General features: G+C 40.9%; 1 protein-coding gene across 1 annotated transcript in view; it reads left to right on the top strand.

The window, feature by feature from the left end:
* Positions 1-27,988, top strand: part of MMP20 (matrix metallopeptidase 20) — a 48,240-nt gene that overhangs the window by 8,719 nt on the left and 11,533 nt on the right. The window contains exons 3-8 of the mRNA XM_010379059.2: positions 4,605-4,753; positions 6,794-6,919; positions 7,725-7,886; positions 10,138-10,279; positions 21,819-21,955; positions 22,988-23,144. Coding sequence (XP_010377361.1) covers positions 4,605-4,753; positions 6,794-6,919; positions 7,725-7,886; positions 10,138-10,279; positions 21,819-21,955; positions 22,988-23,144 — 873 coding nt within the window. The remainder of the gene's footprint in view (positions 1-4,604; positions 4,754-6,793; positions 6,920-7,724; positions 7,887-10,137; positions 10,280-21,818; positions 21,956-22,987; positions 23,145-27,988) is intronic.

Below are 27,988 nucleotides of genomic sequence, written 5' to 3'. Positions count from 1 at the left end.
AAACAACACAAATATCTTTAATCTAGTCTAGGATTAATGACCTGGCAGTAAAAACTAGTTTTCTTAAAACAACCTGCTTAATAAGAAAGAAAAAAATAACTTACTAATAAAGTAATTTATTTCATTGACTCCAAAAATCTTTTATTGATGATTCAAAAAATGCATTCCATTTGAGGGACATAAAGGTGAACAGGTCAACTTTCTTGACCTTAGGGAACTCACAGTCCTTTAAGGAGAGACAGACATGCAAACAGACAGCTGTAGCTCCGTGTGAAAAGTGCAAAATCATAGCTCTAGGCAGTGAACTGTGGGACCACAGTTCACATGGAGAGAGCTAGCAAGTGACCCAGGGACCAGGCAGTGACATCTGAGCCTGATTCGAAGGCAAAGTAGAAGCAGTTCCACTCTTAGCCCCAAGCTCCCCTCACTCCCTCCCTGCCCTCTTTCTTCCCCCTCCTAATCCTCTGGCCTCATCCTGTATAAACCAAGAGAACACACCCAACCAGAACCTCTGTCCCTCCCTGCAGTGCTCAGGGTACAGAGGCTGGAATTCCCTCTCCCAGAGCCAGACCTGATTCTGGGGCCAGTGCAGACTTCCTCCCCAGGTTGATACAACCTAGGGCAAATTATGCATGGTACCTGCCCCTCAGCCTGAGGTAGGGGTGGATGGTGCCTGCCTGCGTGGGCCTCACGCATGCCAGATGGGTGCAGGTCGGAAAAGAAGAGTGGCCTCCACTCTTTGTGGTCCTGCCCCAGGCCTTGCACATGTAAGGAGTTTTCTAAGAAGAAAACCAGACCAAGCATATAGCAGCAGAGAGTGGACAGACTGGCATGTTGATGGGCAGCATTCCCACCACCAGTGCCTAGGGCATGCAGCTGCGGCAGAGGGTCCAGGAAGGGCAATGGCAGGAAATGAGCTGGAGGGGCAGCCTTAAGGGCAACTAGAGCGTGATGTTAAGGAGTTTGGACTTTATCTCCAGGGCAGTGGAGAGCTAGGCCAGGACCGGGATCAGATTTCGCTTTTAGGATGAGCACGTCTAGATGATAACTGGAGATGGGGAAATGCTGGACTTGCGCAATAGTCCAAGCAGTGGTGTGCTAGAGCTGCCTCCTAATAGCTCACTGAAGCCAATCCTTAAAATGTCAGGAACGTTGTAGCCACTTGTTAAGCTCCCAAGAATTTTGTGAGCTGGTTGCTAAGACAGCCATTGTTAAATTATGTAAATTTACAATTAAATAAATCACATTAAATTATATTAAATTAAATTATACTATATTAAATTATATTAAATAATTATATTATTTAATATTTATATTCATTATTAAAATATATTATTTTATAGTAATAAATAAAATACACCTGTTTAATATTATTAAAATATATTGTTTTCTAATAATAAATAAAATATATTATATTTATATTATTTAATATTTATAATTATTTAGTAAATTAAATAAAGTATATTTAAAACAAAGGTAATAAAAACATATTGCCTCTTATTTCACTACATTTTATTATTTTCTCTGCTCATGAGGCTATGTACATCTGTATAATCTGGGTGGTTCATTCATTCTCATCTCTTCACAACCTGGCATTCAGTGATGGTAAATTGGTAGCTTGAATTAGCCATAGTGAGAATATTTACAACACAGAAATCAGCAAGTCATACAAATCAAGGGGTTTTTTTTCCTCCTTGTAGAGCCACTTGTTAAACTGTTCCGGCACACCAGTGAGTCCATTTGATTAAATGAGGGGCCAGAACCCAGGGAACAGTCATGAATCCCCTAGGCCATTTGTTACCTGCTATCAGCCAATAAATCCATAAGGTGGCAGGCTGAACAAAAACATCAAAGCAATTGGGGAAGAAAAACCTCATAGGGAGTTGAACACAAAAGTGATTCTGAGATAGTAAGAATAAGACAAGAAAAATGTATATGCATCGACAGAGTCTTTTCATAGTTTTCTTAAACTGTGTTCTGGAATTTTAGTCCATAACTATGTACAACAAAGACGAGAAGCATGGGTCAAGATAATGTGATACTTACGGAAGTATAATATTCTTGCGATAAGGTGGGCAATCTTAAAACCCCCTCAACACACACATTGCCCATCCACTCTTGCTCCCCAACAACTGCACCGTCCCCTCCCCATGAAACAGGACACTAGAGGCTATCACAGTACTCTGCCCATGTAGCTACTGACTTTCAGAATAACTTCTTACAATATAACCCAAAGGGTTACAAAAAGGAAAAAAAAAATACAGCATAGTGCTTATATGCATAAGCTTTCGAGTCAGACAGAACTGGGTTTAACCCTCATTAATCATAACATGTAGATGATGAAGATGATCTTCCTCTTACAGGTCATAGTGAGGATTAGATAAATGCCACTTAAAAAGTGTATGCAGCAACAGCACATAGTGTGACTTCAAAGAATATTAGCTAGTATTATTATTGCTTTATCAAGCTCCAGACCCTGAGTTGGGGATTCTTCCATGTTCTCTTCTTCTCTGGTGCTATCCCTCTCTCCTTCCCTGTCTTCTCCAGGCCAACACACACTGTCAGCTCAAAGATACGGCTGACTTATCAAAAATGCGAGGGCATGTCAAAGTAATAAGTCTACCTAGTTGTGATAAATTGCAGACTCATATTACACAGTGGGCTTGGCATATTTTGAAAGCATTAAATAGTCCCTTTGAGGGTCTTTCTGGTCTCCCCCTTCAATTCTATAGCTCTCTTCTTTTGGCCCCAGTTCCTGGGGTTGAAGAGCTCCTTGTTCCTTCCCTCTCAAGTCCTGAATTGAGCTAGTTGCTATCCTTTCTGTGGGCACAGTCCTTTCACTTGGGACCCCAGCATTATTGCTGTTGGTTTCTCATTGAAATTGCACCATCTGCATTATAATAACCTAGGATACCTTTCAAAACGCAGATTTCTGGACCATACCTGTATCTTTAACAAGCTTCCTAGGTAATTATCATAGGTCCTAAACTTCGAGAGCCACTGAGTGGGCCCTAAAACAGCTAGCTTTAATTATTTAATTCATTCATTTATTTATCAAGCAATTGCTAGGCATTTGCTATGTGCAAGGCACTAGACTAGGAGCTATAGAGAGAGAGAAAGCAGGGCGGGTCCCTCCTTATGGGGTTGGCTCTCACAGACACAGCTTCTCACTTTCATCATATTCCAGCCCAGCCCAAGGTCTCAGGTAGAAGTCGCCCTTCCTGCCTTTCCTTTGTATGTTGCCAGAAATCCCCAGACCCTGGGCTTCAGAGCAGAAAGTTCTAACAATCACCAACTCTGACTCCATCCACAGTCCAAAAAGCACTACATTTTTCTGCCTTCAGGTGTCATTGTCATACCAGTAATTGCTGAAAGTCTCACCCCTTTTTTCAGTTCCAGTGAGCCTCCATTTTTAAAGCTAGCCCTTCCTCTTTAAGAATACATTATTTTGGGCTGGGGGGCAGTGGCTCACACCTGTAATCTGAGCACTTTGGGAGGCCGAGGAGGGTGGATCACTTGAGGTCAGGAGTTCGAAACCAGCCTGGCCAACATGGTGAAACCCTGTCTCTACCAAAAATACAAAAATTAACCCAGCGTGGTGGTGGGCGCCTATAATCCCAGCTACTCAGGAGGCTGAGGCAGGAGAATCAATTGAACCTGGGAGGCAGTGGTTGCAGTGAGCAGAGATCATGCCATTGCACTCCAGCCTGGATGACAAGAGCAAAACTCCGTCTCAAACAAACAAAAAAAAAAAAAAAAAAAAAAAAAAAAAAAGAGAGAGAGAGAGAAAAGAAGAAGAAAAAAAAAAAAGAATGCATTATTCTGAGGAAAAAAATCTTCCCCAACAGCCCTGGGGAAATCCTGATAAGCTCTGAATAAGAATTAGCAAAACTTCAAAACTCCACATTTCTATTTTTTATATTGAAAACATCCAGTCCCTTTGGGGAAAAAGAGGTCCTCTCTCAATGAAAACGACTTTAAGAAAAATTGACTACTTACTACCTGTGACATTTCACAAGTTTTATTTATTTATTTATTTATTTTTGAGCAAAGTCTCACTCTGTCACCCAGGCTGGAGTGCAATCACCCAATCTCGGCTCACTGCAACCTCCGCTTCCCGGGTTCAAATGATTCTCCTGCCTCAGCCTCCCGAGTAGCTGGAACTATAGGTTTGCACCACCACGCCCAACTAAGTTTTGTATTTTTAGTAGAGACGGGGTTTCACCATCTTGGCCAGACTGATCTCGAACTCTTGACCTCAAGTGATCCTCCCGCCTCAGCCTTCCAAAGTGCTGGGATTACAGACGTGAGCCACTGTGCCTGGCCACAAATTTTATTCTTTTAAGTCGGAGGTAGTATAATAACAAGAAAGTTAAACGGTTTCAGTACCGGATTATCCCAACTTCTCTCATCTCTCCCTTTCATTTGTCTTGTTGTTTCACATGAAGCAATTTAACATATAATAAAGCAAAATAAGAATTATCACTTCAGAGAAAAAATCTAAATTGTAGATTTATATTTAACATTTTTTGAATTCAACATGTAATTCTTGCCTTCTTTGGAGCAGTTACTGAAAAGAAAACATGTTTCTTCCGTTTTCACAGAATATCTAAATACACAACCTCCATGAGTTCTGCCGAGGTGGAAAAAGCAGTGCAGATGGCCTTGCAGGCCTGGAGTAGCGCCATCCCTCTGAACTTTGTCAGAATAAACTCAGGAGAAGCGGATATTATGATATCTTTTGAAAATGGAGGTATTGTGGTACTTGGATTCCATCTACTAATTCAAAGGAGAGTTGTCCCAATACTGTTCCTTCTACATCTTTAATTCGAGTGATCACGCAGTTCTCCTTCACACAGTGCTGTGATGGGCCAAGGCCAAGACCATGACAAAGCCATGATCTTCATCTGGCCGGAAAATAGAATCAAGAAAATAGGAGTTCTTAACATGTCTTGTCATCATCAGATACAGCTGTAGAGTAAATTCACTGTAACAAACTTTCATTATGACTTTGCCCCACTAGGGGACAAATTCTTGCAGATTTTGCTTTCCCATTAGCCACATGACCTCATCCATTCCCATGTTGGTGTTTATCACTTATATACCCCCTTCCGTATTAGCCAAGAATATCCCACCATGAATCCTCACTGAAGGAAATACCTTCCACAGTGACCTTGATACAGCTTTCCCCCTGCAGCAATGGTTAGGAAAGTGTCATTCCTGCCTTGCCCACACTTGCAGACCATCTTTTGGGAGATGTGTGAGAGGTCTGCCTCCAACTTTCCCACTTCTTCTCCATTCTATTGCTCACCCTGGTAAGAAGTAGAGGCATAAGTTTGCACAGGGATTGGTGAGAGCTCTGATCCCTTTTCAGAGAAGCAAGTCTAGGAAATAGATAAAGGGAGGGCCAAATGGCTCACTCTGATCCCTTTTCAGAGAAGTCAGTCTAGGAAATAGATAAAAGGAGGGCCAAATGGCTCACTCTGATCCCTTTTCAGAGAAGCAAGTCTAGGAAATAGATAAAGGGAGGGCCAAATGGCTCATGACATTTCTTTTCCTTCTCAGCTTCGTAATAGTCAGGGTAAGTGAGAGCTACCACCTATTCCCCTCCTCAGATAACATTTCTAAGTGTCCTTGTCATTTCAAGACCAGATCTTAATTTGAATCTGATGTCACTGGGGGGAAAACATGCTTAGGAGCTAGGAGAGAGAAGATCAAGCAAGTTCTGAGAATAGAGCCTTTAGAAATGGTCCTGGGTGTGACCTGGCCCAGGGCAGGTCCTATTCCTCCCAAAGGACAAAGGCCACCCCTGGTGAAGTGGCAGGGAGTGCAGCGTGACTTGGGGTAGCTTTGAAGGCCAATGGAATGAATGTCTGGCTCTCTCTTGATCTTTCAAGCTTGCAGTCTGTCCCCTAATACACAAGCTAACACAGGGACTGTGCTAGTCTACTTAGTTGTGATGCCATTGCATGAAGTCCTCCGTGCATGCACCTGAGTAGACTGCATGTCACTGAAACCTGAGAAATGGCATACCAGAACTTTGTTCTGTCAGCTCAAAAACAAACAAACAAACAAACAAACAAACAAACTAAAACTGGGTATCCTTACTAAGGTTTTTTAAAGTGGTAAACTATAACCCTCATTTTGTTCTTCCTCCTCCTCTTCTATTAAATTTGTAATGAATTGTTAATTAAAATAGATAATTAAACAAAAACATAAAAAAGCTTCAAAAGTTAGGATTCTATAGATACCTTTATGACTTTCATAAGTTTTCCACATGAAAGTATGTCAAAATTACAGATAAATTTTTGACACTTTCTTAAACTGTATTGTGCTATAGAAACAAAAAGCACACACTTGTTCAATTCACTATCACTATCTCAGCTGAATCAAATTTGAAAGGTCATTCTGCCAACAGGTTCACATTCCAATCAGTGGAGTAGGTTTTTCCATCCAATGCCCCCCGGTTAGTTTTCCTTTTGTAATCCATGGCATGTGCAAAGTCCACAGTATCCTATGTGTCAGTTAACAGATGTTGTGATAGCAACAATAACACAAAAAAGGTGTTTTTTAAAATTATTTTTAATGCTTACTATCTTTGCAGTATGAATTAGCCTCTTTTATTTTTCAATGGGCAGTTACTCATTGACAAGTGAACTTCCTATTATAACAAATAAATACTGAAAAGTAAATTTAAGTGTCAATGCTATTCAAAATGTTTTCTGTAATATGATATGCCCTCAAAATTGCTAGAAGGACTCAATCCTTTTGGCCTTTCTCCCCACTTGTTTAGATCATGGGGATTCCTATCCATTCGATGGGCCTCGGGGGACTCTAGCCCATGCATTTGCTCCTGGAGAAGGCCTGGGAGGAGATACACATTTCGACAATGCTGAGAAGTGGACTATGGGAAAGAATGGTATATATGCACAATTCACCATAACCTGGAAAATATTGTACCTTCTTCTGGGCTCCATCATGAAACCTTGAGGTTCAACGCCCCAAGCCACCCTTTAACTAGGGAGGCTGGCTAGGAAAAACAAGTAAGCCAAAAATCCAAAAGGGATCACATAAGGGAAAAAACTCCACCCCAAATTGTGTTGTAGACTTGTCCGATCTGTTTCATAGCATATCATCTGAAGAATTGGTCATCCCCTTCTCAACGCACTGCTCTCGTTTCCTTCAACAACCTAGTATTTATGACTTCTTACTTGTTCTTGGAAATAGGCTACATTCAGAAATGACCCGAGAGAATCAGTACTGTCCTGAGAAGTGTGATGGGGATGGGAATAAAGGTTCCAGAATAGCATACAGGTCATCTGGAAATCTTCAGTGTGAAACATGTGGATCAAAAGGTGTAGGCTGTAATAGCAGGGAACTATTAAGGCATTCGTGGTCTAAATTTATGAATTATTCCCAAATATCATTGCCACTATTTGCTCCAAGGCTCTCCTTTATCAGTCTACCAAACATCACTGATGATGAGCAAAATGGATTGATGTGCATTTCCATCCTCCCCCACCTCCAACCCCCTTCTAGCCAAGAGGGGGAAAATTAAAGTCACCAAAGCTAAGTGCCAGAATAACCTACCAACCTTTGAATAATCCAGTTAGGAAAAGGAGATGAGTTAACTGTGATGTGGACATAAATTATCCTATAAAGATGGAAGATGGAGAAAACAAAAACCTGTGGTGATACTGGTTTTTTTCTCTCATATTGTCTAGGTTTTAATTTGTTTACCGTTGCTGCTCATGAATTTGGTCATGCCCTGGGCCTGGCCCATTCCACAGACCCATCAGCACTGATGTACCCAACTTATAAGTACCAGAATCCCTATGGATTCCACCTCCCCAAAGATGATGTGAAAGGGATCCAGGCATTATATGGTAAGATTATTACCTTCTTTGACCACTAACCCTGAAATTGGCAGGCATTCAGTTTCCAACTTAAAGAAAGTGCATTTTATCTGCATTGGTAAAGATCAATCTAGAAACCATAGCCCCAACTATGACTTCTTGTGAAGAGCTCATTTGCCAGTTATAAATATGTGTGTGATGTGTGATTAAATTTTATGCCTTTCCTTTAGAGCATATTAGTCCTGGATAGCCTTAAAAAATATAGTCATTTGTCTGTTTGTGTTTTTCCTTTGAGTGCAGGTTAGAATTTACACATTGGGAGAGGATGGATATAGTTTATAGTTCATATATGTGGTGCTTACCCATTTGCAGATAAGTGACCTTATCTCCCTAAAAATAGCAATCATGATTAAAATAACTCCACGCCCAGCCCATGTAGCCGATCTGCAGTTTACAAAACAGGTTCATGTGTGTAGTCTTACACCAGCCTCACAACTAACCTGTGGGGTGTGAAGTGTTTTCCTCGTTTGATAGCTGAGAAAGCTGAGGTTCAAAGGCAGTAAGTATCCTAAGATAAGCTACCTCAAGTATTAGCATTCTTCTAAAAGGTAATGAGGGATTATTAGAAACTCTGTATCCAATTTTCCTTAAGGGAAAAACAAACCAATTAATCCGTCAGAAGGAATCTTGAAACATCCTTAGACATTGACAATTTTTCTTTAATGGATAAAAGGCAAAAAGATCTAGGAAACTGCTTTTCCCTTGAGCCCTGGAGACCTGGTTATTAGGCTTCTGCTTATCAGAGCCTCTCCCCATCTTCTCAGTGCCTAGAGACCCAGATCCCCCAGCACCTTCCTGGGGCGCTAGGAATCTGGCCCCAGGGGATCTGGAGGGTGGGAAGCCCAGAAATGGGCACACCATTCAAAATCGGTCAGATTTCACCTGAGGCACAAAAGGCAAATTTCATCCCAAGAAGCCTTCAGCCAGCTCTATCCATTTCCAGGAGTGGGAAAGCACCAGATCTGCCTGACCCTTGAGGGACAGGAAAAGCACCATGAATGTCACAAACTCAGCTCCAGAGCCTTGGTGGCAGCGCTCCAATGGGAAGCAATTTCTGTGGGCCACCGAGCAGGGCCGAGCTCAAACACTTGCCTTTAGAGGTCCTTGTGCTCTGGAAAGTCACTGCCTTCGGATGGCCACTGTCACTCGGCCAGGAGACAAAGCACATATTTTGGCACAGCTATTATGACACAGGTGAATGAAATGTGAAAACATGGGTTTATGTTACAAGGGAGCATTCATATCACCCAGCCGATCGCTTGCCGCTGCTGACCCTCTCCAATTTCCAGCTTCGATCTTCTCCAAAGCCTTACCCCGCCTCTGATCTTCATCTTGCTGCTAACCCCTACTCCATCCCTGATCTCAAACTTCATCTGACCCTTATCAGAGGCCTGAACCTTTCCCTTCCCTGTGCCTCATTCCTTCCCTGACTCTCACCTGTGGTTATGACGAGGCCTCATCAAAGAGCAGGGACCCGCCAGAGGCGACAGTCCAAGCTGTGCAGACTCATTCTTCTGGAGCTGGGGCAAGGTCCTCAGAGATGCAGAGCAGGAGAGGAGACTCACTGACAGCTCTCGCAAGATTTGGGTCCATGTTTTCCAAGACAATCCACCAGAAGATCCCTTTAAGTAACAAACACTGCCAGTGTACTTCAATTCCACAAGAATTCACTCAGTTCTTCCTAGATGCCTAATAAAAGACAAAAGCACAGGGCAGGATGCCAAGGAGTCTATGAAAATAATAGGAAAACACACAAGAAAATTTTCTTATTGAGAAAAAGAGAACTTAATTACAAAGAAATGATCCATGCCAATTTTTAAATTACATTTCTAATCTGGAACACTTGTAGATATCAAAGAAGTTCTATAATAAAATAATGATCTTTAGAAGACTTATTATGTGCCAAGTACTCTGCTACCCACTTTACAGGAATTATTTAATTCTCACAACAGCCTTCTGAGGTGAGTACTATTTTCATCCCTCCCTTTTAACAAGTGAGGAAGCTGAGGCTTAAAAAGTTAAATAATGTGCGGCAAATCACACAGCTCAGCAACCAGGAGAGCCAGGACTCAAACCCCGGTCTACCTGCCCTCAACAGCCATGGTCATGATCACATGTCCAGGGTGAAAGTGTACAACCTCCCTTGGGGCTCTATCTAGAACAGAAGTGTGTGAACTCCAAATTCCCGTTACCATTTTGACCAAGTCATTTTGAATCCTAGGACCTCGGAAACCTTTCCTGGGGAAGCCCATGGTGCCCCATGCCCCCCCTCACAAGCCGTCCACCCCCGACCTCTGTGACTCCAGCTCATCCTTTGATGCAGTGACAATGCTGGGGAAGGAGCTCCTGCTCTTCAAGGGCCGGTAAGCCTCAGATACGCCACCGACTCTCTTGGGCCTCATCTCCACTCCCAGACAAACGTCGTCCCACAGGTCCTTGTTGCTGCTGTGTATGAAGATCATGCAGAAACGCTGTCCTATGCAGCAGGAGGGTGGTAGGCAGGGGTCTTTGGGGGAGATAGATAACTGCCAAAACTACTGTTTGTGGTGCACCTACTGTGGTCTTGCTACTGTGCTAAGTGATTTCCATAAATGGACAATATTTATTCTAACCCTTTTCACTGTAGAGATTAGAACCCCTAATGTGCACATAAAGAAAGCAGATCAAAGAGAGCAAGTAAGTTTCCCAAGGTGACTGAGAATGGCTGAGCTAGGATGAGTTAAATGGCTGAGCTAGGATACCAGCCTGAATTGATCTGATGTCCATTTTGTTTAACACTTTATCCCTAGTGAGGGTGCATAGCAAATGCTCAATAAATACTTGGTGAATGAGGGTTGGCTAGCTGGATGGATGGACAGATAGGAGATTGGATAAAAGGATGGATGGATGGGATGGATGATCAGATGGATAGATAGGTGGGTGGATAATTCCAAGGCCAGCGTTCTTCTGAAACTCCTCCTTTTCAATGCCTCTGGGCCTTTCACCCGTCAGGTAGCACAGAGAAGGCAGATCCCTATTCTCCCCCAACTCTGGCTTCTTGGGGAGTATGGCTGTTTTCTCCATGATGCTGGTTACTCTAATTACTTCTTCCCATGGAGGCAAAGAGAAACATAGCAACATTCACCCTATTCCTCCCTTTGCTGGAGACAGAATTTAATCACACCAGAATAGGCAGAGGCATCTCAGGAGCATTCATGTGTGGCGTTATTCCTTCTACTTCTTCACTATTGCAAAAGTGTTTATGGAGCCCATTGTGGTTTTCAAGCAGTGTAGTCTTTAGGGGTATAAAGATGGATTGATACTTGCCCCCCACCTTTACATACCCCTCAGATATATGACTCCAAAAGCCCTGCAAGATAGTGAGACATGAGCTCTAAAAGTTAGGCCCATGAAACAAAACAAGAAGCAAGTACCTGGGAAGATCTAGAGAGAGTTTCCCAAGGAAGTGACGTTTGAGAAATGTGATATTCCTTATCTTGCATGCTTTTGGGGATATATTGCTGAGCTACTATTATAAGAATACTTTTTGCTCCTTCCGCACAGAGAGAAAGTAACAAAGTAGTTTTAAAAAAGCAAAATTTACCCAGAATCCCACCACCTGGAGTGTATCAGTCTGCGGGACTGATACCCATCCATCCTTTTATCCAATCTCCTATCTGTCCATCCGTCCAGCTAGCCAACCCTCATTCACCAAATATTTATTGAGCATTTGCTATAAATATTCACTCAGTAGGGATAAAGTGGACATCAGATCAATTCAGGCTGGTGTCCTAGCTTAGCCATTTAACTGTCACCTTGGGAAACTTACTTGCTCTCTTTGAACTGCTTTCTAATACCATAGACCAGGTAGCTTAGACAAGAGAAATTTATTCCTCACAGTTTTGGAGGGTAAGAAGTTCAAGATCAAGGTTATCTGCAAGGTAAGTTTCACTCCGAGGCCTCTTTTCCTGGCTTGTAGGCAGCCGCCATCTTGCTGTGAGCTTGCATGACCTCTTCGTGTACAGCGAAAGAGGGAGCAACCTTTCCAGTTTCTCTTCTTATAAGTGCACCAGTCCCATCATGGGGCCCCTACCCTCATGACCTCATGAGTCAGGAATGTCCTCTTCCAGCACTAACCCTAACTACCTCCTGAAGGCCCCATCTCCAAATACCATCCCACTGGGGGGTTAAGGCTTCAACATAGGAATTTGGAGGGCACATAATGCAGAGCATTTCCATTGTTAACCATATTGTTGTGTGTCCCTCCAGACGTTTTCTCTGGATAGAGAGCTAGATATTGTACATATGGGAGTGGGGTGCAATGATTTCCACAAAAATAGAATTTTACTAGTGGTGTTGATTTATAAAGTTTTTTCACTCACAAAATTTTATTTTTTCCTGTCAATAAATTTTAATTCTCATCCTTAGCTATATCATTACTTATTTAATCAGTCCCATACTGGATTATTTCTAACTTTTAAAAATTAGAAACAGCTTGAAGTAAATCTTTGACAATGGACAGACATTCGCTTTTCAAACGCAAATTAGAGCCAGGCCCAGGAACCCAGGCTTTCACAGCAGAGTCAGTGGGATTAAGTTCTGGCCCTACCGCTTACTGATGAGGTGATCCCCAGCAAGTAATATGCCAGACACACAGTGCCAATAAATGACAGTTACTATTCTTAAGAGTGGGAATCAAAAAATATTTACAATGGCAGGGAGGCTTATAAACAGCTTCATGTATTTAGAGAACCCAATTGATTCTTTTGTGTTATTAATTTTCTGATGATTATTTATTTTTAAGACACTGACCATTGATGTTATTTTTCTTGAGTATTACCAAAAAGTACATCAAATGGAATTGGTAGGCAACAACCCAGAAGTGGTAGACCAGGCAGGGAAGGAGGAGCTTGGAGCACAGATCTTAGTAACCTTGGCTTCATCTAAAGGATATCATTCAGGCTCCACTCTCCCAGACACTGAAATAGCACGTAGCACTCATTCAGTGATAAAGCAGTGAGTTGCTAGCCATCATGCAAAGTGTAGCTTATTCTTCTGGTAAATATCAGAGGTTGTAGTAGGGGCAAAGGAAACAGTGAAGTCAAAGATATGATACCATTTCATTCAATGATCATTGTTTTCTTAAAAAAGTAAAAAAAAAAAAAAAAAAGCATTCTGTTTATCAAACTGTGAGCATTTAGCAATTACTAATGATGACTTGAAGTCGATACATCTTTTGACATAGTCTTGATCATAAATACTGAGGGTAGTAACAGACTAGTAAGTGAGGCAGTGGTACAAGAGACGTCTAGAAATGAAAAATCAGCAGAGGGGCTACAGAAGGAGAGATGGTCTGCTACCACGTATGTATCTGCTTAGTCACCACCTTCTCATCTTCTTCCATTTCAGATTCAATGAGCTATTGCGGTAGGGCAGATGATTCCAAAGAACTAGCACAAGCTATAAGCAGGATGGGGAGTCAGGAGTGGTCCCTTCCAGCGCTGGACCACTAACTCACTGTGGCACCTGGAGCTTCTCTTCCTTTTCTATAAATTGAGGGAGTTTTCTGTTACTAATAGTGACTTAAAAGTGTTCAGTACTTACTATGCAAAGTGTTCAGTACTTACTATGCAAAGTGTTCAGTACTTACTATGCAAAATGTTCAGTGCTTACTATGCAAAGCACTACGTTATCACATTCTTACAATTCCCCTGTGAAGCCTGAAATATCATTCCTTTTACAAGTGATAGAAAGGATAAGCAACTTGTTCAAGAGTACACAGCTAGTAAAGGGTGGAGCTGGAATTCAAACCCAAACTAGCAAACTTCAGAGCCCATGCTCCTGACTACCTTGCTGTACTACCTCCTAAGATGCTGTCCAGAGCTGGAATCCCATGACTTTTTAGCTCTGATCCCCTACCAGCTGCCACTAAAAGTCCCAGAGTGCTTGCTAAGCCTGGACAAAGAACAAAGAATTCTTTCAAGCCACAGTTATAATGGCAACCAGGGAGCCACTGATTATGAAAGAGCTCCCAGTCTGTTCTCTCCCACTCAACAGCCTGGAATTCCCCGTCACCAACAATAGTCTGTTGATGGGACATTTCAAGCTATGAGCATAATAACCACATGGTTTGTTTCCAAAGCAAGATGGAATGCAGTACCTTTTAAAGTAACCGTGAGATTGTCAGATATTCTCCATAGCGTGTAAACGTACATTCATACGTTCTGTGTGAAGGGAAATAAGCGTTAGCTATAATAAGTTGAAGGGTAGATAGATAGATAGATAGATAGATAGATAGATAGATAGATAGATAGACTTAATGAACATACACTTACTTTTTATAATAGGTGACAAAATTATTAAGGCTATATCAGATTTCCTCAGTCACTTAGGGAAAATAAGAGAGAAATGACTGGAATTGTAACCATACCAAAATTATATTTGCACCTATCATATTATGTTGGGTTTTGCCCAATATAATTTTAAGGGTAAAATCAAGAATATCACACACAATCATCTATAAATCTTAGAGGTACAATAGATTTTACAAATAGAGTAAGCATAAAGGTCGATCATGTCCAAGTCCTTCAGTGTAGAGATAAGGAAAATAGGCACAGGTCTTTTAGCCCTAGCAGACCCTCCCATGAGACCCAGGTCTTCTGACTCCAGTCCAGAGTCTATCCTAGCACTAATATAGAAAGCTTTCTGCCTATGAAATGGAACTAGCAAGAAAAACACTGAAATTTAACCTGAATGAACGTATGCCCATTGACTGTTACGCATTTGAGTTAGTAGGAAGAGCACTTTCAAGCTGTTCCTTTGCTTTCACACCCCCTGCTTGCAGGTGGGGTAACCAGCCACAAAGAGGAGGATGTTCATAGACTATCTAGGTTTCCCAAGAATGTCTAATATGTTTCTTCATGTTTGTTTGTTTTTTTTTTTCAAAATAGGATTCTATATATATTTTTTAATCTGTAACTAATTGTCAAATTTCAAAAGATGTTATGTATCTTAAATTAGAAGGCAAAGAAAAACATTTTTAAGGGTTATGCAAGTAGGAATTGGAGAAAACAATGGATATATTAATAAAAGGCATTCTAAGAACTCACCAGCAGGATTAGGACACTAATTTGGTGAGAAGAACAACAGAAAAAAGGAAGAGTTAAAGCAGGTAGAAGCCTCATGACTGAGAGTATAATATACAGCATTGTTCTCTCAGAAAAATTCAGAGGATTTGTTGGGAACACGATGTAAAACTCAGGGTGAGATGTATCGGATTTAAAGCAATGACAATTTTCACGGAGTTTCATAGAAATAAGCTAGTGCTCAGGGAAGAGGTCATAGTTGGAGGCTTCGTGGGTTTTGAATCTCCCACATAAAGGAGACAGTTAAAGATGTGGAGATGAAAAACAGCTCTGAAGAGAGAATGAGGAGAAAGAAAAAAGGTCTACAGAATGAGCCTAGGAAATGGGAGAAAAAGATTCAATAACAACCAGAGAGATTCAGCACTCCAAAAATAATAACAATAATAATAGCCAACACTTCGTGGTAATTTGCAATGTGCTATGTGTTGTGCTAAGCATTTTACAGACATTCACTCATTTAATCCACACTGTCATTGTCCTCAGCTGGAATTATAACTTAGTTCTGTTTGATATCAGAGACAAAATCCCTGTAGTGGAATCCCAGATAAATCTCAGGAAAAAAAGGTGTATTTTTTTTTTAAGTGATCAACAGTGGAAAATGTTGCCAAGGTCACCAGACTGAGGACTGAAGAAAAGGGACTGAGTGGCCAGGATAATTTAGAATGTAGTCACAGCAGAACAGTGAGGAAGAAAGCAGATCATGGAAAAGGATTAAAGAGCAAATGGGGTCAGGTGTGGTGGCTCACACCTATAATCCCAGCACTTTGGGAAAGAGTCAAGTGGATCACTTGAGGTCAGGAGTTCAAGACCAGCCTGGGCAACATGGTGAAATCCCATCTCTACTAAAAATACAAAAAAAAAAAAAAAAAAAAAAAATTAGCCAGGTGTGGTGGCTGGTGCCTTGTAATCCCAACTTCTCAGGAGGCTGAGGTGGGAGAATCACTTGAACCCTGGAGGCGGAGGTTGCAGTGAGCCGAGATTGCATCATTGCACTCCAGCCTGGGTGACAGAGCGAGACCCTGTCTCAAAATAAATAAATAAATAAATAAGAGCAAATGAGGGGAAACAAAAGAGTTGAGATAGAGCATTCACTTGAGAAGCTTGTTAACAACAAAAGAAGTTAACATAATAGTTAGCCGTAATAGCAGGGCCAAGAGAGGATTTCAAAGAGGGAACTGTTCATGTTTGAAGACAGTGGAGAAAAAGAAATACAAGATGCTACAGGAAGGGAAACAATAACAGTAACCACTATTTCTGGAGAGTAGATTTGAAATTGCGAATTCCCAGGATGCCATGGGCTTGAGGTAAGCCCACCATGGAACAGGAGGAAGTCTTCCTCCTTCTCATTCTCCCTGGGGATGTGTCTTTTCTGGCTGGAAGGTTGCTTCCCTGAAAGCCAACAAATGGCATTTACTTAGAGCAGTTCTCTGTGGTCTATGAAGAATTCAGATAAAGAAGCAGAGGTGAACTAAGATCCCTGACTCATTGTCATTTCTTCTGAACCACCTGATTCAGAAAGAGGAGGGGCCCTTTACATGTTCACAGGTTATGGTTTATGAATATGGATTTTCACAGGCTCTTCAGATGGGTACAAACACTCTTAATTTAAGGACACTATGCACAGCTTTGACTATCATTAATCTACACCACTGGCTACACATGCGTTTTTAGTTGTATGAGCTATATTTTTCTCGGGTTCAATGAGGTGGATGATGCATGATTGATTTCTTGGATTCTGACGCATCCTGAACTAAGCAACCCTGGTTAATGTGTCCCACAGAATGAATGGCTTCTCAGCCAATGACACGACAATTTGTACTTCAAAGTTTCCAGTGAAAAAAACTAAGAAGGAAACTTGGCTATATTGATAAACTCTAAGTTTATATTCTGCATACCATCTATTAATAAATTTGTAGAGTAAAAACATGTCTTTTTAAAGTATCTACAAATAAGGGTAGTCCTGAGTTTCTAAAACACTTTCATATGCTTTATCTCAGATGATCCTTTGAAGTGTTTGTGCAGATATTATTCTCACTCTTATCTGACAGTAGGAAATTGAGTCTCAAAAAAATTGAATGACTCACACGAGGTCATACAGCCAGTTATAAAACAAGGCTTCAAGCATTCCTTGTTTTGTTCACCGCATCACGTTGCCTGATCTCAGGGGAGTGAGCAGTAATTAAACAGAGCATCAAAAAGATAGAGGCCGGCGTGGTGGCTCATGCCTGTAATCCCAGCACTTTGGGAAGCTGAGGCAGGCAGATCACTTGAGGTCAGGAATTCGAGACCAGCCTGGCCAACATGGTGAAACCCCGTCTGTACTGAAAAAAATATAAAAATTAGCTAGGCAGGTGTGGTGACACGTGCCTGTAGTCCCTACTACTCCGGAGGCTGAGGCAGGAGAATCGTTTGAACCCAGGAGGCAGAGGTTGCAGTGAGCTGAGACTGCATCACTGCGTTCCAGCCTAGGGGCCAAAGCAAGACTCCATCTCAAAAAAAAAAAAGATAGAGGAAAGACACCCCTTCCCACAAGCAGGAAAGAGGATGACAGAGATCAGAATCTAGGAGAGTGTGAGACTAAAGAGGATGAAAAGTGGGCCACTCATTCAGCTTGTGCTAAGTTGCCTTGATTGTCCAGCAAATAAAGGGTAAAGGCATCTCCTGAAAATGAAAGACTAATGGGATTAGCTTAGGTAGGTGGAGAATGATGGCTGGGTATAACAAAAGAAGACCTTTAAGGCTTGGCAACATGCATCAAGTCCCTGGATGCACCAGGCACCATGCTAAGCCCAAGGATAAAAAGATGAATAACACATGATGCTGGAGGAGGAGTTCAAGGAACTAGCAAAGAGCTGTAAGAGGCCAGGTGAAAGTTACCAGAGACGGAATCTCAAATTCGATGAGTTAGTTACTGTTCTTTGGTAAAAGCAAATGAAAATTTCAAAGAATATGAAACTCGTTGACCAAGTAAGTTCCAGTCATCTCTCTGGCACTCATTCATTTAGCCAACAAATATGTATTGAATCTTGACTATGTGCCAGCACAGCATTAGATCTGGGTACATGAAGATAAATAATGCAGCTAAATGTCTAATAAGCAGATCTAAAATATCAATAAACTACATTGTTTTGCCTTCCTTATCAAAGATCAAATTATGGACTAGTGATATAATCTATTTATTTTCATTCCAATACATCCTGCAGTTGTTCTTTTCCAAGAGGTTTATAGATTTTTTGGTTTATATTTTAAATCCATTCACAGATGTATAAGGAAGTTACTTGCTATAATTGTTTTTGTGAGTTTTACTTCACTTATTACTACAATCTATAGCTCTAAGGATGCAAATTCTCTGAGTATGTTACTGTTTTATTGCCACATCATTTTTTTCATTAGTTTACTGAAGTTTTTCATGACTACAGATTATTTTTGAAATTTGTGATAATTTGTCCAGGCACAGTGGCTCACACCTGTAATCCCAGCACTTTGGGAGGCCAAGGCAGAGGGATCACCTGAAGTAGGCAGTTCGAGACCAGCCTGACCAACATGGAGAAACCCCATCTCTACTAAAAATACAAAATTAGCCAGGCGTGGTGGCACATTTCTGTAATCCCAGCTACTCGGGAGGCTGAGGCAGGAGAATTGCTTGAACCCACGAGGCAGAGGTTGCCATGGCCTTAGATCACGTCATTGTACTCCAGCCCAGGCAACAAGAGTGAGACTCCATCTCAAAAAAAGAAAAGAAACGAATTTGTGATAATTTATATAAGTGATGGATAGCATTTATTTCTATCCTATGTGCACACTATATACATTATACTACATCATAGTGGTGTTTAAAGCAGGGTTTCTTAACATTGACACTATATACTGGTACTGGTACTGACACTAATACTAAATACTGGTATTTCAAACCAGATAAGTCTTTGTTGTGTTGAGCTGTCCTTTGCATTAGGATGTTTAGTGGCATCCCTGGTTGCACCGATTAGACTCCAACAGCACTGCCCATCCCCAGCTGTGACAACCAAAATTGTCACCAGATATTGCCTAATGTACCCCGGGGTGCAAAATCACACTTGATTTAGAGTGATTACTTCAATTTAGTCCTCACAATATCCTACATCAAAGTTTCTTTAGTAAGGAATTTAAGAGTCTACCACTTGTGAAAAGGTTCAAGAGTACAGTTTCCCTTTGCCTGAGCTCTTAACTACTACGCTTTACTACCTCTCATGTTGAGTCATTCAGGACATCACTGTCCCATAACTTCAAATAAAAAGTGGGACTTAGCTTTGCCTAGAGTTGCTTGTTGATTTTTAAGTGAGAAATGAAAGAAAATGCATCTGGCTTTAGAGTGATCAAAGAGAAAGCAGCTGGAAGTCCACTACATCTCATCAGAGACATCATTCAGACAGAGCCTAGTTTTGGGAAGACATATCTGCTCCTCTACCTCCCCACTTTGCCACATGGCCTCATCATTATAATATTCTGAAATGCACACTTTGTGTCTTAGCACAGCAACTTATAAGAGACAACATTTCAGAGCTGTGTATTGAATTGCATTAATTGGAACACACTTGCTATTCAGGTTTCATCCCAGGTTCTCAATGAATCCAAGAAGTAGTTGCTGAATTCCAGATACCCAAAACTGTGTTCATTACGAGGTGGTGAGAGAAAAGAGAAAAGGGAAGCAGTCCCTCTGGACTTCAGAAAAGCCCACGTCTGATTGGACAAAGGGTCAAAGTACAAACAAAGAAAAACCAGAGATCACAAGACTGAGCTTGAGCAAGGGGGTGAGATTGGGTATGTGACCAACATCAAGGCAGCTGAAGCCTGAGCCAGGCCCTGTCTGCCCTCACCACCCAGTGACCTTTGGGCCCAGCAGCCTTTCTGGATCTCAGTTTTTCATCAGTTAATACATGCGTTTTAGATAAGGCTGTGATGTTTGGGGCTTGTGTATTGACTATAGTGGGTCCCCAATTAGTGGGTAATTAAGGCCTGAACAAATAATACCTTTTCAAACAAATGGTATCTATCCATATGGCACCTTACAGTTTATAATACACTTTCATATTCATTATTTCATTTGATCCTTACAATGATCTCATGATATTGGCCAGGAAATTATTTTTCCCATTTAAGATGATTAAACTGAGGCTTGGAGAGGCTGGTCAGCAGTGGAGTTAAAACTCTAGTCCACATCTTCTGAAACACAATGTGCTTTTCCTTCTGCACCATGATGCCTCTTATGAAACATGAGGAAATACTTATCTTTTCTCAATATATCCCTTTTTTGATTTTATCATCAGCTTAAGTTGCCTCATCGGGGATACCTTTATTAAGCCCCTAAATGCAATGGGATATATCCTTCTTGTGTGTTCTCAGGGTATCCTGAACTTAACTCTTTGTAGCACCAATCACTCTGATCATTACTAATCAGTCTCTACTACTAGAGTGTAAACATATTGAGGGCAGGGCCAACATCTTCTTCAGTGTTTCATTCTTGATGTCCACCACAGTGCCTGATGATAGGTGCTCCATAAATATCTGTTAGATTAACTGAATAGGAAAACTCAGCATAAAATTTGGAGAATTCCTAAACTAGCCACTAAGAAAGTTCAATGTCAAAATTTTATTACAGTTTCCCAGTCCCCAAATAATCCTATGCATTAATTCTGGGTTCCTAAGAAGCCAAGTAAGTTATTCATGTTTTATCAAAATGATTTTCATCTTCAAACTATAAAATAGAGCACATTTACATTGTCAGTTTCAATCTAGTACCCTCACAGGTATACTGCCACAATTTTATGACTATAATATTGGGTAAATGGATAGATGAATTGCTAAACCTTAAATTAATATGTGTGTACTAGATTTTCTGTTAACTAGATAACAGGTTCGTGGATGCAAACACTTCCAGAAGACAATTATGTAGGCAACACCGTAATTTATGATTATTAATGTTTTTGCTATTTTTACAGGGTCTAATCAGCATGACTCGACCACAGACTTCTGGTTCATGTACATACTATCCATAATGTCCACCTTCTGGATCATAGTTACCTTTGTAAGATTTTAACTTTTAAAAGATCAGAAAAGGAAAGAGAAATTTGTATCAGGTGATATTTGGAATGGGGGGGATGCATAGCTTAAATGTGTAAATAATTGATACTATTACTTCACTATATTCTTTCATTATTTTGAACATCCTTAAATAAATGAAGGAGAGGGGATCACAGAAATGCTAAGGCAATGAAAAGTGAGTAGAAACTGTTTACCAAGGTCCAAAAAGTTGTGTTTTTCCTTATAAACAAGGCAAGAGTGGGCTGAACACGGTCATTCATGTCTGTAATCCCAGCACTTTGGGAGGCCGAGGCAGGTGGGTCACTTGAGGTCAGGAGTTCGAGACCAGCCTGGCCAACATGGTGAAGTGAAACCCCATCTCTACTAAAAGTACAAAAATTAGCGAGGCATGGTGGCACACAGCTGTAGCCCCAGTTATTCGGGAAGCTAAGGCAGGAGAATCGCTTGAACTGGAGAGGTGGATGTTGCAGTGAGCCGAGGTTGCAGTGAGCCAAGATCATACCACTGCACTCCAGCCTGGGCCACACAGAGAGACTCCATCCCAAAAAACAAGAAAAGAAAAAGAAAAAAAACAAGGCAAGGTGAGGGCAAAGGGCATTTAGCAAGTGGCCTCTGAGTACATTTCAGTCCAAGTGTAATTTTATGTGTAAATCAATCACTGATCTTGATTTTTTTTTTTTTTTTTTGATATGTCCCATAGGATTTTCTGGAGACGGCAGGTTCACTTGCGGACAGGAATTCGGCCCAGCACTATTACCAGCTCCTTCCCCCAGCTCATGTCCAATGTGGATGCAGCTTACGAAGTGGCTGAGAGGGGCACTGCTTACTTCTTCAAAGGTACCCTCCAGATCTCTCAATGAAAGAAATGGCAGGGCTACAGTGCCCCCTCCATTTGGCATATCTAGCCCTGCCAGCATTTTCCAGTCATCATGGAGCACATTTCAGTTGCTCTTTGTCCTCAGGTTGGGTATGAAATGCCACCTACTTTTGTTATACCCGACATTTTGTAACAATGAAAGTGATGGCAGTGGCCATTAAGCTTCTCGGAACCACGCCTGTTAGGCTAGTAAGGCACTGTGTTAGGTGATAGCGCCCAGGGAGCTAAAAACCTGGTCCCTGCCACACAGGACCTCTGCTCAGAATGACAGTGTATACTCTACTGGGACACTTTAATAAACAAAAGCCAACGTGGAACTCAGTGGGAGGTAAACAATACCCTTCCTTCTATGCTGTGGTCAGAAGCAGCCAGGAGACGAGGACACCTTTGACTTCAGGAGGTGGACACACATACCAATCTCTGGCTCTAGCCCTTTACTATTTGAGTGACTTTGCAATGTTATCTAATGGCTCTGAGCTCCAATTCTTCCTCTGCAAAGTGATTATGGCAATACAAACCTTGAAGATATGGTGTGACAATGGCTAGTCAATGGAAGCTATCCAGTAGGTGATAACTAGCAGTTTCAGCTTATATGTTCTTGATACGGAGAGATAAGGTTAGCAAGCAAGTGCCAATTTAAGTAAAAATCATGGCATTTGCATGTCACTTGCCCATTCTCTCTGGTAGATCTCTGAAGGTGAAATGAGATTATAAATGAAGGATATCTTGAAAGACATAACATGTTAAATGTAAAACACAATTGTATCAATGTTATTGCTTTCTTAAGGCATAACTAGGGAATTTTGCCTCCAGGGAAGTTTGAAGTCTTTTACTGAACTGAATAGTTAGAAGCTTATATCTCCTGTTGGGTTATAGCCATGGCAAGTATCCCATAAACTAACGCCATTTATGAGCCTTCATAGAAATCTTTATGAGAGAAGTGCATCAATGTGTGATGCAGAGTTTTCATAAACTTTAATTTCTGTTTTCAGGTCCCCACTACTGGATAACAAGAGGATTCCAAATGCAAGGTCCTCCTCGAACTATTTATGACTTTGGATTTCCAAGGCACGTGCAGCAAATAGATGCTGCTGTCTACCTCAGGGAGCCACAGAAGACCCTTTTCTTTGTGGGAGATGAATACTACAGGTATGCCTTTTTTCCTTTTGACTGTCTATATGTATTCAATGAGAAGGATTAAAACAACAACAACAAAAAAACACAAAACCCTTCCATGAGAGAGTGCAAGGCAAGTTTGCAATAGGCCCGTTGACTCTTTTCAGCCACTGGGGTGCCAATTACAGATGGTTGACTGTCTTCAAGATATGGAATCATCCAAATAATGAGTGACACCTTCATTCAACAATCCCATTGTTTGATCTCTAGGACATGACACATCCTGATCTTTCAATGCACTCATTAACTGGACACCTAGTGGCCTAAAAGAGTAGATGCAGCATCACCGAATCCCTAACTACCCTCTGAGAATGCCTGACTTTGCTATTATGTGAGCATAAAATGCATTCCACAATACTCCATGATTTGGGGCAAAATGAAGATGGTCCTGACCGTGGGTCTCTTTGAAGTATAGTTCTGCTGGAAGGAAAAGGCCTTATTTCTTAGTCCTTTTATCCAGCCTAGAATATGAGGATCCTTCTTATCCAAAGGAAACCATATAATTTCAATTCCTGTCCTCAGGGGCTTTGTATGAGCAAATCTGAATCAGGTGTCATCTGTCATGCAATCACTGCACATGGGGTCACACCTTATCTTAGCTACTGAGCTTCTATCCTTAGTTGACTCATGTTGAGGAACGAGTGGAGCTCCTTCAAAGATCACCCCTGCCTCTGCACACCTTCCCTCTGTTCCCAGTTTTCTCTTTGTGTCTGTTTACCTGAACATCCGAAGAGAAAAGCAAAAGCAGATTCTAAGCAGGTGATAATGCTAGACACCTTAGGCTTATGAAAGGGTCTTGAAGAAAACAGGAGAGCACCCAACTTTGCTCCCAGAACTTTCATTTTATTTCCTATCACATATTTGAAATAACCATTTTTGTGACATAAAAGAAATTTTAAAACAGATATTTGTCATCTTATTCTGATTCATATTTTCTTCCCCAATTTGGAGTTGAGAAAATAATATAAGTGAGGCATACATATATTTCATAAGAAAGCAAATTTCTTGTATAAAGAAAGAATTGCAAACAAATATGGACTCTGCTGACTCTTCTGGGCCACTGAGAGCCATGGAAGCATTGTTCAGTGTCATGTGGTGTCATGAGCTGTCACTTCCAGACCAGTGTTTAAACCACTAGGCCAGCTATTTTTCTCTCAGACCTTCCTTTTTAAAACATGATGACAAGAATTCACTTATTGAGGCCCTAATATCTGCAGGACAGAATATTATTCTCTAAAGTCTTTCTTTAAGATAAGGTGGCTGTAGTCACAGAGGAGATATACAGGAAGATAGGTATTGAGAAATCCAATTCCCCTGGTGAATTTTCAGAGAATAAAATCAAGAGAAGCATGTGTAAGCATGTGTGTTGGAGTATGAGGGCGTTTATGTTAGGATTATTCAGTTAACGTTTTAAAGGGTATTCACAGTGTGATTCTCAATGGGTGAATTAACCACTCTCCCATTGTCTCTCTTGCCCATTTATCACCTGATCTTTGGTCTAATTTACCACCCACCAGCACCTACAGTAAAGCATATACCTTCAGTCAGGCTGGATTGAAGCTTAACAGCTAAGTTAAGAGATATGGGCAGAGGTTCAAAATTCTCTGTAAGTTTTAGGATGGGGAGGTCAAGGCTCTCTGATTTTAGTGATGCTCATTGCCCCCAGAGAAAATCATACTGTACCTTTCCAACTGGCCCTCTGTGAGTATCTACTAAGGAAAAGTCTTTCATAATCTAGATAAATAGATTCACCAAAAAGTTGGTCTACAGCATTAACCAAAATGTTAACAAGCTCATTTTTCTGGTTAAGAAAGGAAACCATGGTAGGCACTTCTAACCTTCCCAGGTTAGGGAGAGTGTTAAGTGATACAATGCATGCAGACACAGACACCTAGCAGTGTCTGCACAAAGTAGGTGCTCAAAAAGAGTTATTCTTCAGCAGCAGTAGGAACTTATATGGTAATGAACAAATAATTTCTTAACAACTTGTGATGCTTAGCAAATTGCTTAAACCTCAATATTTCTCTGAGCAGCAATTCAGTCAAAAATCTCATCAAAGGGAATATCCTTTTTAAATACTGAAGGCCCCAAACATTGGACTGAAATTGGTGCTTTTGGCAAAACATAGACACTCCCATCAGCAATGGGAGTCTTCTACTTTACACACTCCAACACACACACTGGTGTATGCACCAAGGAGTAAGACAACCCTGACCTATAGCTCAAAAGTGTAGAGAAAGCTATCATACTGGCCCTATTCATAAACACCCCTGAATTATGCACAGTGTGCTTTACAGGGCCTCATATGTGTGACATCTTATTGTCATGTGAAGTCCTCTATTGGTTTGAAATTTAATTTAGCCATTAGTATCAGAAACCCCAAAATAATTGTGGCTTAAACACAGGAGGGTTTGTTTTTCTCATATATGTAAAAAGTCTGACAGTTTGGTATGGCTGACTCGTGATCACCAGGGACCCAAGTTCCCTTAAACATTTTGCTCTGCTATTCTTAACACATACTTCCATTCTCATGGTTGCCTCATGACTCGTGGTTGCCAGGGGAGCTTTAGTCATTACGTCCCTACTGTAGAAGGATGCAACTGCAAAGAAAGGACAAAGGAGACAAATGAAGTTTTGTAGGTAAGCACATGGCCACACCCAAAAATATGGAAGGTCCCAAGCCTCAAGTTATGGAATAAGAATTTCACTACATTGACATCCACTGAAAGTGTGTTAGGTCTTATTCATCTTAGACATTTATCAGGTTCTTCCTTGCCCCTCATGCTAGTTCACTCTGTGACAGAGGAATGTGCCAAGGGAAGAAAAGTCTCTGGAAATTCTCCAAGAACTCTCCGAGTTTGGACCCAGTTTTAGTGAATGAAATGCCACGAGGAAATGACCGAGGAACTTCCTCCACAGAGGATTGAAGGTTGGCTTGGGGCCAGGTTGGATTAGACTCTAAAAGGGAGAACCCATGTCTCTGTGTGGTAGTTACTTACAGGGGAGCAGCACACAGAGGACCACAATGCCAAATCCAAATAGGAGGCTCTACTATGTTGATGCCATTACATGCTACATCAGCAAATGACATATTGATTAAACTTTGCCAGCTAGAGCCATTTCCCCTTACTTTTATTCCTTCCTTTTCTCTTTCTAGCAGGCCCTAATGGTTCCATCAGTTTTTCATTTTTTACATTATTTCCACTTCCTATGGCTAATTTCTTCTTTTAGATGTTCCCCCTTGCCTACCAGTAGCAGAGCAGTGGCTACATCAAGGGATTTCTGGGGGAAGGGGGTGTCACCACCTCCATAATTCAAGATAGTCAATGATTTCTGAATGTTATGCAAAGTGACTTGCAAATCTGCGGGTCCTACCCCTTTTCAATCATATTGCCCCTCTACCCTGAATCACTCTTTCTATACAGTCAGACTCAGGACATCATTGCTGCAAAGTAGAATATGTCTTCCACATTCTCTCCTTCCTGAATGCCTCAGAAATACTAGAAATAGATGTTTTATTTGAGGATTTTATAGACACCATAAATAAATAAATAATAAGTAACAAAAAGAAGATGAAATAGGGTTCAAAAATCTTGTTTCTTCATGTTTTAAATTTTAAAAAATTTATGACTAAATTACCACATTCAACCTACATTTATTAGATGTATAATGTGTCAGCCTGTGTACTAGTGACATTCAAGAGAAGGTGTAGAGTTTGCCGGTTAAGAATGGGCAGAAGTAAAAGAGTCCTAGTGTTCACCTTAACTCTACCAACAATCATCTGGCAATTTGGACCACCTTTCTGTCTTAGTTTCATCATCTGCAAAATAGGGATAGAAATACTATACATTTCCTAGAATTACGGCATTGAAAGATAAAAATATGAAATGCCTGTCACATAATAAGCATTCAGTTCATGTTGGGTGAACAGGTCTTACAGTTGAGGGTAAATATATAGATAAATAACTAACAGAAATCCCAGTGCCAAAAGTGCCCTGATTCAAGACTTCAAGGAGATCAGCGGGTCAAAACAAAGAGGATATGGCCAACTTAGCAAAATTATCAGGAAATAATTCTTAGAGGAAGTGATGGCTGAGCTCCATTTTGAGAGTTGTGTAGGAGTTTCCCAGACAGAGGCTGAGGTGCAGGTGGGTGGCTTCCAGGCAGAGAAAGCGGTTAAAGCAAAGGCACTGATGCACAAAATAGCATGTGAGCATGGGGAAAACCTCGAGCAGTTCAGTATGACTAGAATATAGACTAAAATCAAAACGGTGGCCCAAGGAAACCAGGGGACAGATCAGGTAGGGTCAATGCCTTTCTAGGGAGATCAGTGTTTATTCTGCAGAGAAGAGGGACATGTTAAATATCTTTGACAAGGGAGAAACTCAGTAAGATTCATGTTATAAAAATAACACTCTGCCAGCAATGTGACTGATTTAGAGGGAAATGAGACTTGAAACCAGAAAAACTAGTTAGGCCAAAAGGCAGTGGAAAGCATACTCAAAGTTCTCAAAGAAAAAACTCAACCAAGAATCTTACATCCACCAGAGTTATCTTTCAAAAATGAAGGAGAAATGAAGGCATTCCCAGAGAAACAAAAACTGAGAGAATTTGTTACTTGCAGATTGCCTAACCAGAGATACTAAAGAAAGTTCTTTAGGCTGAAAGCAAGTGAGCCTAGATAGCAATTCAAGCCCCCACAAATATCCAGAGAGCATCAGTAAGTGTAATTATGTAAAAGACAGCATAAATGCACATTTCTTCTTCTTTATTCTCTTAATTTAAAAATGGAAAATCAATTATATTAAACAATATGC

This window comes from Rhinopithecus roxellana, chromosome 15 (genome assembly GCF_007565055.1).
Source record: "Rhinopithecus roxellana isolate Shanxi Qingling chromosome 15, ASM756505v1, whole genome shotgun sequence".
NCBI classification, from domain to species: domain Eukaryota; kingdom Metazoa; phylum Chordata; class Mammalia; order Primates; family Cercopithecidae; genus Rhinopithecus; species Rhinopithecus roxellana.
This window is presented reverse-complemented; position numbering and strand designations above follow the sequence as displayed.